This window comes from Eleutherodactylus coqui, chromosome 2, assembly GCF_035609145.1.
Source record: "Eleutherodactylus coqui strain aEleCoq1 chromosome 2, aEleCoq1.hap1, whole genome shotgun sequence".
In the NCBI taxonomy this organism is placed as follows: Eukaryota; Metazoa; Chordata; class Amphibia; order Anura; family Eleutherodactylidae; genus Eleutherodactylus; species Eleutherodactylus coqui.
Genome location: NC_089838.1, coordinates 229,669,857 through 229,686,531, shown reverse-complemented (window position 1 = coordinate 229,686,531; position 16,675 = coordinate 229,669,857). Strand labels below are relative to the sequence as shown.

The 16,675-nt window shown below is 41.1% G+C and overlaps 1 protein-coding gene across 1 annotated transcript in view; it reads right to left on the bottom strand.

The window, feature by feature from the left end:
* Positions 1–16,675, bottom strand: part of MYO5C (myosin VC) — a 116,951-nt gene that overhangs the window by 12,742 nt on the left and 87,534 nt on the right. The window contains exons 30-38 of the mRNA XM_066592589.1: positions 15,545–15,638; positions 12,352–12,415; positions 10,783–10,879; positions 10,432–10,519; positions 10,243–10,341; positions 8,678–8,832; positions 8,382–8,471; positions 1,989–2,139; positions 1,625–1,907 (exon numbers count right to left, since the gene is read on the bottom strand). Coding sequence (XP_066448686.1) covers positions 1,625–1,907; positions 1,989–2,139; positions 8,382–8,471; positions 8,678–8,832; positions 10,243–10,341; positions 10,432–10,519; positions 10,783–10,879; positions 12,352–12,415; positions 15,545–15,638 — 1,121 coding nt within the window. The remainder of the gene's footprint in view (positions 1–1,624; positions 1,908–1,988; positions 2,140–8,381; positions 8,472–8,677; positions 8,833–10,242; positions 10,342–10,431; positions 10,520–10,782; positions 10,880–12,351; positions 12,416–15,544; positions 15,639–16,675) is intronic.

Below are 16,675 nucleotides of genomic sequence, written 5' to 3'. Positions count from 1 at the left end.
CAATTCCATAAAAGTTGGGACACCGTGTAAAATGTTAAGAAAACAGAATGCAACGATTTAGAAAAATCGCATAAGCATATTTTATTTACAATAGAACACATATCAGAAGGTGAAAGGGAGACATTTTTCCATTTTGTTTAAAAAAATTAACTCATATAGAAATTAATGGCAGCAAAACATCTCAAAAAAGTTGAGATGGGGTAACAAAAGACTGTAAAAGTAAGTGGTACTAATGAAAAACAGCTGGAGGGTCAATTTCCTATGAAGTCAAATGACAGTGTATAAAAAGAGCATGTTGGAGAGGCAGAGTCTCTAAGAAGTAAAGATGGTCAGAGGTGCACCAATCTGTGAAAAACTTTGTCTAAAGATTCTGGAACAATTTCAGAAAAATGTTCCTCAATGTCAAAATTTGCAAAACTTTGAATATCCAACAGTCTACAGTGCATTATATCTTCAAAAGATTCATGTGCATAAAGGACAAGGCCGGCGGTCAATACTGGAAGCTCCACATCTACGGGCACTTAGGCAGCACTGCATGAAAAACAGGCATGATTCTGTAATGCAAATTACTGCATGGAATACTTCCAGAAATCATTGTCTGAACACAATTCTCAATGCAATCCACAAATGCAAGTTAAGGCTGTATCATGCAAATACGCAAAAGCCATATATCAATACAATCCAGAAATGCCAGCGTCTTCTCTGGGCCAAAGTTCATTGAAAATGGACTGAGTTAAAATGGAAAACTGTTCTGTTGTCAGAGTAATCAAAATGCGAAATTCTTTCTGGAGACCATGGACACGGTGTCCTGCAGACTCAAGAGAGGGACCTTCCAAATTGTTATTAGCACATAGTCCAAAAGCCTGCATCTCTGACAGTATGGGGTGGCATGAGCAGCTTGCGCATCTTGAAAGGAACTATCAATACTGAGTAGTATATAGAGGATTTAGGACAACATATTTTCCCATCCACATAACCTCTCTTTCAGGGAAGGCCTGGCATATTTCAGCAAGACAATGCCATACCACATACTGCATCATTACAATAGCATTGCTTTGCAGAGGAAGAGTTTGGTGGCTGAACTGACAACCTGCAGTCCAGACCTTTCATCAATATAAACATTTGGCACATTATGAACGGAAAAGTCCAGTAAATTAGACCCAGGACTTTTGAGGTCTAGAATCCTACATCAGACAAGAATGGGACCACATTCCTCTCCCAAAACGCCAGCAATTGGTCTCCTCACTTCCAGACCTTTACAGACTGTTGTAAAAGTAAGAAGGGATGCTACACAATGGTAGACACGGCCCTGTCACAACTTTTTTTTCAGATGTGTTACTGCCATCGATTTCTAAATTGGTTAATCTTTTTAGGATTGAATGGAAAAATGTCTCCCTTTCCCCTACTGCTATGTTCTATTGTGAATAAAATATGGTTAGATGAGATTTCCAAATCATTGCATTCTTTCTTCTTTACATTTTCTTACCTTTTACACAGCATCCTACATTCCATATATAGTTCAGTGTCTCAAAGCAAATTTGGTAAATCTTAAACTTGGGTCAAGTGATACAAGCCTATTGCAGCTGGTTATGGAATTTACAGTAGACATCATTACCAGTCGTACCTTATCTGCATTCCTTTCCTACAAGAGCACATGTCCTTGCGCAGGAATAGACTATTGAGTGTGACTGTGGAAATTAGGAAGAACAGTTGCTTTACTGTCTGCTTCTGAAGCTCGGGGTCCATGCCGTGCTGACACATGGTAGTGTAAAAGTAACTCAGCTGCTGGAGTATTGAAGTCATGGTATATGCATCGGTATCGTCTATACTGGACGAACGCTTGCGGAATCCTGTAGGCTTCGCCACGGATATCCCATGGAGACTTTCATATTCCAGCATTCCAGGTACTAGAAGAGAAAAGTATGTCAGTTTAGTCTGTAGCACAATCTAAATATTTCTACTACTAGTTTATCTGCTTTTCTACTTACCAATCATTGGCTGCAGATTATTCTCCATCACCGTAATAAACTGGTGGTAGATCCGGATGGCCAGGTCACTGATAATCTGCCTGTATTCTGATAGGTCAAAATTCTTCAGACAGTTCTTATTCTGAAGTGGCACATTATACTTCATGAACTCCTGCAAGTGATATATATTAGCAAGGTATTAATGACAGACTGTAAACATCATACAGTATCACTGATTATCACAGTTATGTTCACCTATGGAAATTGAAGGGGTTGTCTCACGGCAGCAAGTGGGGTTATACACTTCTGTATGGCCATATTAATGCACTTTGTAATATACATCGTGCATTAAATATGAGCCATACAGAAGTTATTCACTTACCTGCTCCGTTGCTGGCCTCCCCGTCGCCATGGATCCGTCTAATTCTGATGTCTTCTTGCTTTTTTAGACGCGCTTGCGCTGTGCGGTCTTCTCCCCTTCTGCTCGGTCCAGGCACGAGCGGCATTCTGGCTCCGCCCCCTTCTAAGCATCATCGCGTAGCTCCGCCCCATCACGTGTGCCGATTCCAGCCAATCAGGAGGCTGGAATCGGCAATGGAACGCACAGAGCCCATGGTGCACCATGGGAGAAGACCCGTGGTGCACCATGGGAGAAAACCGCAGTGCATCCCTGGGAAAGGACCGATGGCCATCTTGGGAGAAGATTTTTTAAAGTCCTTATTTCGTTGGATCGGTAAGTAGCAAGCGGTTTAAAAACCGCTTTACTTTGCTATTTTATGCCAGGGGGGTGACAGGGGGAATGGGGTAAGGTAAAATTTTGAGGTTTGCCGCGAGACAACCCCTTTAATAGAAAAAGAAAATGTGCTGCTCCCCGTTAAAAACATTTATGCTGCACATTTGTTTTGTTGTTTTTTTTAAAATTCTTTATTTGTACTTTTCATCTAACAGAAACATTTGCAGTTCGGTATCAGTGGAGGGGCACACATGTCTGGACAATAAGCACTAGGAAATCCGAACTCATCATGTCACAACATTCGAGTAAAATAAGCATGGGCAAGTGTGATATCGCTCTTAGGTTGGCTTCACACAGACAAGAAAAATCACGTGATTTGTGCATTGCGAGACGCACGAATGTGAACCCCATTCTTTCAACTGGGGTGATACACATGAGCAATCTTTTTCGCGCATCATGGCGCGGGAAAAGAAAAAAAACATCACAGCATGTCCTATCTTTGGGCATTCCCTTGGAACGCCTCGCATTGCCCATTGTTTTCAAGGAGGCTGGCAACATTTTGCACAGCATGTGAGGTGTACGCGAGTGCGATGCAACGTTTGCAGACTGATAACAATGAAAAGCAGTCTGTGATCCTCCACCGCGATGGAGGATCGCTACTTCTCTGAAGTGATGAGAGGTGGTTTTAACACATATTGCATAAGGCAACATCAGGCCAAGTTTCACGGCCCAATATCGGACTAGCCTGTGTGAAGTTAGCCTTAAACCTGCTGTGAATGCAATGAATTTTACAAGAAAAATGCATCACATCTCTGCAGTATGTGGTTTTTTCTGTGTGTTTCACATGTGTGGATATCACATGTTGCTTCGAAAACAGAATAATCGCACTTACATGAAAATAACATCTACATGTGAGTGTGATGCGATTTTTTTCCCCCTGCCATAGGAAATAATAGGCAATTCTGAAACATCGGTCAGGCAGCGATTTTTCAATCTCAGACCATTGGTCTGAGAGAAAAATCCCTCATGTGAATGAATGCACCCTTACAAGTTTGACCAATGTCTAGACTAGTGATTCCCAACTCAGATCCTGCAGCACCGTGGTGTGCCGCGAGAACCTGCTAAGGGTGCCGCGGCTCCCAAGCTGGGCACCACTCAGCCAACATCAAATGGGTTTTCAGGCAGCGTCTGCCAGAATACACCAGGGGTGGAGCAGAAGCACTGCTACGACCCCTGTGTAGTCGTTGGCACTCATAATTGTAGGCGCAGCTCTCACTGAAATCAATAGGAGCCAGACACTGCACAGGGGTCAGAGCAGCAGCTTCCGCTCCGACCCCTGTGTATCCGAGCAGGTGCTGCCTCGAAAACCTCTTTAGGCTGGGTCCATACAGAGAGATTTGCCGGTGGAATTGTGTGTGCAAACCTTCCGTATGGAAATTCCGAAGCATTTGCAGTAGCAGCAAAGTATATGAGATTTTGAAAATTTCATCCACAAGCTCTGGAAAAAATCTGTACTAAACCAGTTTGTAAATTGACATGCCGAGCAGAATTTATTTCCACAGCATGTCACTTTTATCACGGTTTCTGCTGCAGAATTCAACTCTTCTCAATGATGGGGTGAATTCCGCACAAATACCGTGTCAAAAACCACACAAATGGTTCAGCTTTTGAGGCAGACTTTAGGGCTCTTTCACACGAGGGTTGTTTTAACGCACAGATAGCCACACTAAAACAGTGCGGCTATCTGAGTGTTAAATCGAATGAACGAATAGCAGCCATGAGCTCGTCGCTATTAGTGATTATGCCGCTCCCCCTCCCTTTGCCACCCGGCTCCCATTGGAGTCTATGGGAGCCGCTGCAGCAGTGCCATCAAAAGATAGGACATGTCTTTTAAGAGAGAGAAATCTCTCAATCAAAAAAACGCGCAATTGCCTATTTTCTTTTGATGCGCCTTTTTATTTCAGCATGTCAAAAAAATCATTCATCTGAAAGAACCCATAGGAAACCATGGGTTCTTTAAGATGCTTTTTTTTGACTCACCTACTCAGCATCAAAACGACGCTCGTGTGAAAGAGCCCTTACACTGCTGATCTGCTGCAGAATGTCTGCTGCGTACATTCCTCAACAAAGCAGCCCCGTGTGGACCCAGCCTTATGGCATGTTTACATGTAGGCGAAATGCTGCATATCCACAAAAGACACAGAGGCATCAGTGTCGCTTTTGACTCAAAATCAGCTGCTTTCAGAAGATACTGCGCTCCCTCTAACCTCCGAAGTCTTCGCACTCTCGGTGCCTCCTTCACTGGGCGCAGCACTGCTGATCAGGTGATACGGATGTGGCCAGCAGCGAGAAGCTGCCCGGAATATTGGAGGTAAAATCATATGTTTTGATAAGCCACACTTCTAGACCCACCATGACCACACACCCCTTTTGGTAGGGGGGTCCCATGGTAACATTTTCTTTACAGGGGTGCCCCGAGGCGGAAAAGGTTGAAAAACACTAGTCCAGAGATTCAGCAGTAAGGCAAGGACAAAGGCTTGGTATTTTAATATTGGTGTTGTGCCAAGGTATCAACCAGAACATGGTGCACTGAAAGTAGTTCTAATGGTTAACATAACTACAAATTAAAGAACTCTTTGTAATAGACATTCGTTTTAAAGCCTTCCCTGCTGAGTTGTATGAGCTGACAATGAGACACAGACCAAAAAAAGGTTGTGCAATTGATTAAAGCTAATGGATTCATAATCCTGCCTTGGAAGCAATACTTTGAGTGGTTGTGGAGCACCTTTTTACGAAATGTAAAGTATTGCTTCATTTCCAAGGCAGGATTAAGCAAAGAAAAGTATGTTTGTACTTTCTTAAAACTTGTGTTTTCACTTATTGCTAATTGATGGGTTTGGGCACGCACAAACATTATAGATTTGCTGCAGATTTCAGAGCAGATTATACCCCAAAAATGAGTGACTCCAGATCTGTGGCCTTAAGTCATCACCTTTTACCCTTCCATAGATACACAATCCTAACTTTTTTTGCTGATGTAGCTAAAGGCCCGTTTAGACACAACGATTATTGGTCAAAATTCTCTCAAAAGCCATCTTTTGAGCGATAATCGTTGTGTGTAACTGCACTGACATCATGCAGTTCTCTGCTGAAAGACAACAATGAGCCTTATCAGTAGTTCACAGCGGGATACAGCTGATACTATTGTTCCAGCTGTATCCTGTTCCCTGAACACAGACGGGGTATAAAGATCACAGCGGTTCAGCTGTGTTCTGTATACCCCGCACAGAGCCCACAAGCTGTATCACAGCTGAGGCCTCAGTCAGACGGGCGTTTTTTCGCGCGATTTGCGCATGCGTCCGGCGATTTTATAAAACCATTGCTTTGCAATGGTATCGGACACATGAGCGCTTTTTATGCGCTCGTCCGATAAATTATAGAACACAAATCGCAGATCACAACTATCTGCGATCTGCGATTCCTGTTCTCTTCTCTATATGTGCTCAATGGGGCCGGCGGCAGCAGCGCCGACCCCATTGAGAACATATAGTAGACAAATCATTGAAACAGCTGTGGCAGAGAAGAATGATGTTTGCCCATTGAATTCAATGGAGCCGGCAATACAGCCGGCTCCATTGAAAGCAATGGGCTGCCGGCGATCGCACAATGAATTTTCGGGAAGGGCTTAAAAATATAAGCCCTTCCCGGAAATTCATCCAGAAATGTGTAAAAACAAAAAAAATATATATACTCACCTGGTCCCGGCAGACGGAGTTCAGCCGCGGCCGGCCGGCAGTTCTCCTGAACTGCTCTGAGTAGTATTCAGCAGCCGGGGATTTAAAATCCCCGCCTGCTGAATGAGCTGCCTCTGATTGGTCACAGCCTCACCAATCAGAAGCAGCTCTCACTTACCCATTCATGAATTCATGAATGGGTGACTGAGTGCTGCCTCTGATTGGCTCAGCGCAGGGACCAATCAGGGGCAGCTCTCAGCTGAATGACAAAGTTCTCAAAAATCCTGAAAAATCAAGCTACATCCTGAAAAATCACACTAAGGTTTAGTTTCAGAGTAGGTCTTATTTTCAGGAAAACATAACGGGAGATCTAATACCTTGGGAGGCTCCACAAGGGGGGGATCTAATTACTGTGGAGGGGCCCTCTTTCATTCTCTCCCTCTCTCTAGGTTAGCCATGCCCTCAAAGACTATTCCCATTACCTTGTGAAAGGCTCTCCCAGTTTGATGTCTCTGTGATTAGCCAATAAAGGTATCACATCTATAATAATATTTTTTTATACAAGAATATTCAACATTGCATCAAATCTGGAACAGAATTAGAGTCAGTGCTAGCAAATGCGGTTCTACAGGTCCCCTTCTCACTGCAGATTTGAGGGCAAGCTGCAGATTTTGAAATCCACAGCATGCCTGCTATGTTGCCGGATATGTAACAGATTTACAGTAAGTAACAGAACAAACCACCTGCAGCAGCACTCTTAAAAGCCAACTCAGGTGAACATGTAAAATATGCACTTTATCAGCAATTGATTGTCAGGGCTCCCAGCTATGTTAGAGGATCAGGCGCCAGCCCTGACCCACGTGATTCCCACGACAGCACATGCTCAGTTTAATTTTGGCACTGGACGTTGAGGAGTACACTTTTCTTTCAATGTTTGGATTGATCGGTCAGCTGGGAGGTGTGTTTCCCAGCCAGCCAATCAGTTGTAGCTTGTGCACATTTATTCCGGCTCCTCCTCACAGAGGATGCTGGTTATACTCTCAGTCTGAAGATGTTTCTGGTCAAGTTGGTGGCTTGTGGTCTAATCCTGTGTTTCGGTTCAGATAAATCTGTCTGGTGATTTGTTTTATCTGGAGTGTTCTTACATCTCATCTCCTGTACATCTGTGATTCACATATTTGTGTAACATCTATCTTTTGCCACATTCCCTGTCACCAACTAAAGTCAGAGTTGCCTGGGTTTCTGACGCTCTGACCAGGGCAAGCACTCCGCTTTTAAGTCAGATCTCCTTGCATTAGTTGGTCAGGGTCAGACTCCCTGATTGCCGACTTTTTGATTTTCTTATATACCATCTTGTGTTAGCAGCGTTTGTCTGTATATTTGTCCCCAAGGACATATTATTTATGTAAGGTTTGAAGAGAATAATTAGCATCTGGATCAGACATAACATTGATACTCTCTGCTGAAGAATGAGTTTGGCCAACTTCAAAGCAACAAACTACTGTAGATCTGCATGACGCTTGGACGTTATGTATTAATAGTCATCTCTTCAGTAAAATCAGTAATGCGACCTGTTTATTATGGACATTTGAGCTTTCAGAACCTCGTCCACGTCACCCTTATGCCATGTCTCATTGACAAGTAATGGAATTCTATAACTGTTACATTATAAAATAACCCAATAACTAACTAGTCAGAACTTACTTGCTACAAAACATAACAGTGTAATGTATTATAAAGGCAAAACTCTCAATATATTCAGATGTATGAAAAAGGAACAAGAAAACTGTTGTGAGGTCCCTTGTGGCTCACACAGGTGTAAATTAACCAACAGACAGTTCAGTTGAGCTGGGGCCATCGAGCTGTGCAGTAAGACCTGTTCTTTTTTTTACCCATATCACTTTTTTTGAAAATATTTGCATAACTGAGATGTGAGGTACAACTTACCTCTTCTCCACTGTACTGTTTCAAACAGTTGAGGAAATGATGGACGTTGGACAGCCAGAAAGACAACATTTCAAAATCGTCTGCGTGTTCCTAAATATAAGTAGAGATGAGAAGGAAAGAAACTTATAGCAATGCTGATAGATGTTTAGGAACTCTTCAGGAATAGCGAACACTGCATTATCATTCTTTTTCCAACTGCGTGCTATGCAGTACTTACTGTGACCCTCTTAAAACACTAATTTCCATATAAATATACATCATTTAGGTAGGTAGTTAATAAATTCTGCAAATCTCACCTGTATAACCTGTTTAATGCCATTGATAGAGGCATTCATTAAAGATTTGATTCTCTCAGCGTCATTAATGTAGTCAGTGTATCTAACACACATGAAGAGGATGTGAGCTGGGAGTCCTGGTATCATATTCACTACAACCCCTCTTGGCTTAATATCTGAAAGAAAACAAAAACCCATGAGTCACTGGGGATACAAACAGTCATTCACTTTATACGTGGCTCGTGTAAGTCAAATATCTACACTAAACCACATCACATCTATAAGTATTGAAAAATAATATTGGGACAGATTTACTAACCTGATTGCACCTAGACCTAGTAGGATGCTCTAACATTTTGTGCATTTTTTGGAACAAAATGTCATATTAAGTTGTAAAAAGAAAAATCCATTGTGCCACACATGACAAGGGCGCCGACGAGAACAATGCAGCTGTGTGCAGAGCCCAGTGTGTGTTTAATCACACAGTGGGCTCTGCAAACAGCTCCGGGAGGCCCTTTTACATGCAAATGATGATAAAGTGTTAATGGAGATTAGTGTCCATTAACACTTTATGCAAAAAGATCACTAAAACTTTCAAATCTCTCAATTGTTTGAAAAACTATCTTTGCATGTAAATGAGCCTTAAGTTAGGCTAGTTACACACTACCCGTAAGTATGAGTTGTGCCTAATATACTCGAGCAAAACTTGTATTGAACACATTGCATTGACATGCATTGGCATGTCCTATTGCGAAATAGGCAGGAATAGGACACACCATCAGTTTTTTTTAAGTGGACCATGGGTCTGTGTGAAAAAAACAACCATGTGTATCACCCCATAGACTATAGTGAGGCTGTGTGCTGTCTGTGAAATTATACGGACAGCACACAGCCCATTATATTCTGGTCAACAAATTATGTTGACATTGCGATCTCCAAAAGCCCAGCAAAAATAAAGAAAACTATTCACATGACCACTATTGAGCAATTATACAGCATATACTCTACATTTTGAGGAGTGTATCACTGGGTGCAAGTCAGATTCTTTTTGAGAACAGAGTTGGTAAAAACTTGGACTAGTTGTGGGGTGCAGAATGAGGATATATAAAGTAATGAGCCTCAGGCTCGGCAGTGCACTTGCTCCAGTGGTACGCCTTAGAGGATGCTGCTATCTACCAAAAGGCAAGTGCGTTATTAAATTGCTTACTCCGTTGGTGCTTTATCGCAGGGGCGTTGTTTGCCATGTGGTAACAGATTAATATTAGGATGTGTGGCCCAGTTATATCCGGTCCTTGAAGTAAAATACACTTATGTAATAATTCCAAATTATTGATCTTTGGAGGACCAGGGCTTTTTAGTCTATATATTACTAGAAAGTGTTAAAGCACTTGCTGAAGATGTCATCATTTAGAAGGGACATTTTAGTTCATGCTGATGCTGGGAATAGGGACAATTAGACCGCTATCTGACTAGCTGCATCCTCCTCGACATGTCCTTTGCCTACACAAAATGTTTAGCTGTAGTTAGACATCCTAGTCAGGTTATTTACTAATAGTTATACATAGTGATACAAGTATTGTACATACCCAGAATTAGATTGCTAATGAGTTTAAACTCATCTTCTTGTAAAAATTCTAGCATTCCCAAGTAATCCTTGAAAACACTGGGCACATTTATTTGGTTTTCTGTGAAATAATATATTTCTTATATTAATAAACATAATGCAACTTTAACATGACACATATATAGCACTTAGTGAGCTGCAAAACATCCACCTGTTTCCATGGTCTTTGTGAGAGCTTTGATCTGATCTTGGAGTTTTTTAATAATTCTGTCCTTTTTATCCAACTGTTCTGCATAATCCTTGTAAAAAGAAAAAAAAAAGACACTTGTATGTTAGTACTTTTAATATGATACACAAATTCTACCCACAATTATGTACACGGCAGCCAGTGTGATGATATCCCAGGTCAGCACTGAATATAACATGTACTGTATGCTAAGCAGTACAGAAAACAGTAGAATCCACACCAAAGAATCTGACATGCTATTGGCTGCTACGCATAATACTACATTTTCCCCTACTTCATTTTTATGTTAAAAATCCAGAATTCAGACAAATATACCTCAATATGCATTTCATTTTGCTCTGTTAAATGAATGCCATCCTCCTTGCCTTTCATCTCATCAGTTTCCAGCTGTTCTAAATGTCTCTTTTTGACCCTGAAAGAACAGCAGTTATTGGTATACTGCGCTTGGTCACATAGCTCCAGTAAAACATATATATATATCTATCTCAAGCACAATGCAAAGGAATACAGGAGACAAGTACATTAAATATAGACCCGTAGACCACAGACAGGTATTTACAGCTATGACGTCTGAGACAAGAAGAACTACAAGACAATAAATAATTGGAATACAGTTTATCAGACAATACAAATCAGGAATTCCGGGCTCAGACGGCGCACAGATTAAGCATTTCCCTAATTATGTCTACTTGCAATCTGTACACGTCTCACTTAAAGCAGTAAATATACCAGAAATATGAAAGGTGATCCCTACTGGGTCCCAATGCAAAATCTGCAATAGCGTCTCGAACTATAATGCTTCAGTCATACTGCTGGTCTCATTATACGGGAAGAGAGACCTTATGGGCCCCCTAAGACTGCAGGACCACATCTTCTGTACCCATGATAGATAGATAGATAGATAGATAGATAGATAGATAGATAGATAGATAGATAGATAGATAGATAGGAGATACATAGATAGATAGAGAGAGAGAGAGAGATAGATAGATAGATAGATAGATAGATAGATAGATAGATAGATAGATAGATAGATAGATAGATTACACCAAGTGCTTATAGTAATAAAATATACATTGACAGCAAGATTATACTTACCGTATATACCGGCGTATAAGACGACTTTTGAACCCCGAAAAATTGGGTCTGAAGTCGGGGGTCGTCTTATGCGCCGGTAATACAAAAAAAAAAGTGTAAAAAAAAAAAATTTCATTACTCACCTCCCCCGGCGTTCTGTCGCGCTCCGGCAGGATGTCGCTCGCTCCTCGTCCCCGGCGCAGCATTGCTTTCTGAATGCGGGGCTTGAAATCCCCGCTTCCAGAAAGCTAGTACACACGCCGGCAGCCATGACAGCATTGAATGGCTGTGATTGGCTGAAGGCGCACGTGTTAGCAATCACACCCATTCAATGATGTCATTGAATAGTGTGATTGGCTGAAGCCACGTGTGTTTTAGCCAATCACAGCCATTCAATGATGTCATTGAATAGTGTGATTGGCTGAAGCCACGTGTGTTTTAGCCAATCACAGCCATTCAATGATGTCATGGCTGCCGGCGTGTGTATTAGCTTTCTGGAAGCGGGGATTTCAAGCCCCGCATTCAGAAAGCAATGCTGCGCCGGGGACGAGGAGCGAGCGACATCCTGCCGGAGCGCGACAGAACGCCGGGGGAGGTGAGTAATGAAATTTTTTTTTTTCTCCACTGTATACCGGCGTATAAGGTGACAGCTGGGGGGTTGTCTTATACACCCCGTCGCCTTATACGCCGGTATATACGGTATGTACTATTATTTCATTAGAGTAGAGTAAGCAAGAACAAGGAATGTGCCCAGAAAGGGCACAAGATGTATACAGGGTTTGAGCAATATTGTTTTTACAGACTTACTTCTGAGACAGGTTTTCTTCCTCTTCTTGTTGATTTTTATGGTTGAATAATTTTTCTTTTTTATCTGCAATGTTCAGTGTGGTATGCAACATTATGCGATTAAATGGTAAACAAATTTGCAAAAAGGTAAACTCTCTAAACATTCATTATAACAATAGACATACATTTTATATATATATATATATATATATATATATATATATATATATACACACACATACACATACCCACACATATATATACACACATACATACATACATACATACATACTCTTTGTAAAAAAAAAAAAAGAAAACAAGCACCTAGAGTTTTCGTTTTGCTACAAAACTTGACAGGCAGTTATGAAAATGATTAGATGAACGGTCTTGCCACCTGAAGCCCTAAAAGTGGTTCCACCCTTGGCCTATAAAAAGGCTCTCAGAGGCTACTTGTGTGTATCAAAGAGATTTCACCCAGTTAATGGAGTTTGAGAGGGGTAAATTATTGGGATGTGAGAAGCTCGATGGTCGTATCGATGAATTGTCCACCACCTGGGCTGTTCTGACCAAACTGTTAGGAGGTGTTGGGACCAGTGGTTGCGTGAGGGCACACAAGTCGATTGGGCTCAGGACTCCCTCGTCTGACCACCAGTGGAGAAGATCGTCTGATCATTCAACATGCATGAGCAGCTCCAATTGTTTTGTGGTCTGCCATCCAGACACAGTTGATACCATCTTGGCCCTTGTGACAGGCACCTGTATCTGTCGGAAGTATAACCAGATGCTTGTCTAAAGAACATTTGGTCTTACAGTGCCCATTAGGTGTACTGCCTTTGACACCCACCGTTGCCTTCATCAGCAGTGGTGTCGTGAACGACGAAACTGGACTGCTACGGAGTGGAACAGGGTTGTCTCCAAAGACGAATCCAGGTTTTGTTTGGGCACTGATGTCGGCCATATTCGTTTTGGGGGAGGGGGGGGGTCACAGCAAATGTGGACCAATGTGCCCCAGGATACCATGCAGAACCTGTATACCTCCATGGGCGCCCGTATCACATCTTGCATCCAAGCTAGTAGTACTAGAGTCTCCCTTCAAGTGTTCAGTTTTCTCCAATTAATTATCCTTTTGCTCTGATATCGTAATCACTTAAGGGCTATTTACAAAAAAAATAATTTGCGCAATAATCGTTGTGTCTAAAGGTACAATTATCCTACACTATTCGTTTGCAGTTCACTGAAGTGCTGTGCGAGAAGCCAGCGGTGATCAGCTTGTCTCAACGCTCTGCACGAGTGCTAACAACCTAGCAGTGACGTCAGCACTCGTGCAGTCGTTTAGATGACTGTTGTCCCATCTAAATAGGACATTACTTATATCAAGATGATGACAGGCTCATAATATGGAAGAATCTGTCTCAAAATGGCAGCTAGATACAAAATGGAGCATTATAAGATATAAATAAGCTTGTGCGTAGTGAAACAATAATTCAAGCAGAAATAGCTTTAGAGTAGGAGATACGGTACAGTGTCTAATGATTTGCTTCTATTCTTCCGAGAACCAAGCCTGGTACAATCGTTATCAGAAGAGACTCTCCCACGCCCTGAGATTAAGGAAAAGAACGAATCGTGCTAATAGGACGCTGCAACCATCCAAACTCACAAGGGAGGACGAGATAACGTCGGGAGGAATAAATATTTCAAGGACGTTTCATATATATATTTTCACACTACGCTGATTGCTGAACAATGCATGATTCTTAATGTTTTTCTAACCCAATGAGATTAACGCTGTGGCTAATGACGCATTCCTTTCCTGTATTAGAACTATACCAAAGTCAATAAACGCTCAGTGTACGCACGACTTAAGCAGAGTGAGCTGTATACTTGCCGCGGCTCCACTCTACGTATCTGAGGAAACTGATAACTATCTCTAAGTGCTTAGTTCTTGGTTTCTGGGATGCATCCAGGTACGGACTAATTTGGAACCCAAGGCCTGAAAGGTTATGTGACTGTGTAGCGGTCCTTAACAAAGTTTAATTTGATTCTAACAACTTCTTCTATGCGCTTGATTTTTTTGGGACAATGAGTATGTATCGTATACACAGTACTGTGCAAAATAAAAGGCGTCTGATTGACTCCAAATTTTTTTTGCAGCAGGACAACATACAGTCAATGTTATTAAGAACTGTCTTCAGCGTGAAGAAGAACAGGGAGTCGTGGAAGTGATGATATGGTCCCTGCAGAGCCCCAATTTCAACAATATTGAGTCTGTCTGGGATCACATGAAGAAACAGAAGGATTGGAGAATGTCTACATACATCCACAGAAGGTCTGTGGTCAGTTCTCCAAGATATTGGAACAATCTCCATGCCAAGTTCCTTCAAAAACGTGTGCAAGTGTATGTAGAAGAATTGATGCTGTTTTGAAGGGAAATGGTGATCACAACAAATATCGATTTGATTAAGATTTCTCTTTTGCTCATTCACTTTGCATTTCCTTAATTGACCAAAAAACTATTAATATAAACATTAATTTTGCAATAGAGCAATGAAAAAGTAATAACACTGTAGGAAAAGATGAATAATACTAAGATGAGTAATAATAACATTTTATATGTATAATGAAATCAATACGCTAAACAGTCTAGCTACTCAAAAACATACTCCAAAAGTATATGCCCAAGATGTGATGTAAAAGTCCTGTGTGACCCATATAAAAGCAGCAAGTAAAATGTATTCCTATATAGGTTAGTGGATTTTATTTCTGTGAATTCTTATTATAATGTGAGTTTATTATGCCATATACAATATAATAACATCTCGCAAAACTCAGTCCTAGTGTTTGATCATCTACACTTCCTATACAGCAGGAGTACAGGAGGAGGTCTAGAGATGCCACGTGAGTCCACCTCTCACACATAACCCTGTCTTCTTAATTTGGGTGTTATAAGATAACACACGGTATCATAAGACCATAGCTGTCAGAAGAGAGGTGTCCATCAGGGAAGCAGATGAGCTGTGCTAATACATAACCCAAAGTAAGTAAAGGAGTAGGGGAGTGTTCAATGGTCTATACCTCATCTAAATGGGAATTAGTGTGAAGGGTTACCTTTAAAGTTCTTGATTTTGCAGGTGCATTTGTAAAAGCATTTATTCTGGAACATGTATAATAATGTAGCATGATTGAAGTTATGGAAGAAAAGGTTGTTTTGCAGTACCTGGCTTTTTCATATTTTGTTCATAAAGAGAACCTTGAAGATCCATGTTTTGTTTCTCAAGATCAGAAATCTTGGTGTGGAGAGATGCTATTATCTTAGAGGTAAAGAAAGAAGGGTCATTATCTACAATATGTCAGCATTTCCATGTAATACTATTAATCTGTATTCTATATGTAATAATGAAAAGGGTTATTTCTGACTTATTCAGACCAGATATTGAAGAGACTTTATTTTTCATTTTACATATGGTAATTTAGTGTAAGTGTGATGTTAAATCGTTCAAAATGACCATATACAGCATGTCCCCCACAAACATGCCCACTCAAATGAGTAGGATGGGGAATATGAACGGCTGACAGACACCTCTGACTGTAGCTTACTGCATCTTGCAGCTGAAAAAGTGATCAGGTATACTGAAATTCAAAAATTGGGGGACTATTGGGTATTGGTGCCGAAATCTTCTAATATTATGGCATAATGCAAGAATATGCCATTACATAATGAAGACTGGTGGTCCTACCTAGTGGACCTCCAGTCTTCTCAGATACGAAGGGACCATTCCTTTCGGTGCATTAGCACTTTGGGGCAATCATTCAAGTGAATGGAGCTATGTTAATCTTAAAGGTACTATGTTAATAATTATGTAGCTACACCAGAGAAAGGCCTGTGCACTATATAACCATTTCTGTTAAACCTGACTCCCTATCTGTGCCTCCCCAACAACTGGGAGATGCCTCACAGTTTGAGATCCGCTGTTCTAGACCATGATTTCTTCTGTTCTTTATTAACAACTACTGCTTTCTTCTTCTTTCATTGCCGCTGGTTATGCAATAATTTCCCATAAGATAAAAGGAAGGTTCAACAAACATATTGTTCCAGGTCTTCAATTGGAATAGCAGATGTACAGTATATTGAAAAAGTTGTTAATTCACACTGAGGTTAAGAAGACACAATAATTCATTGCAATATTAAATATCGAAGATACCAGCTGCTATTCAAACAGCAAAAAATAGGTAAAACAATGATCAAAAACAGAAAAAAACTCCACATAACAATACTGGAAAAATATTTCACCATAATTCCCTCACTATATCTCTGCCCTTCATATAAAACTCCACCTTTCCCCCTGTA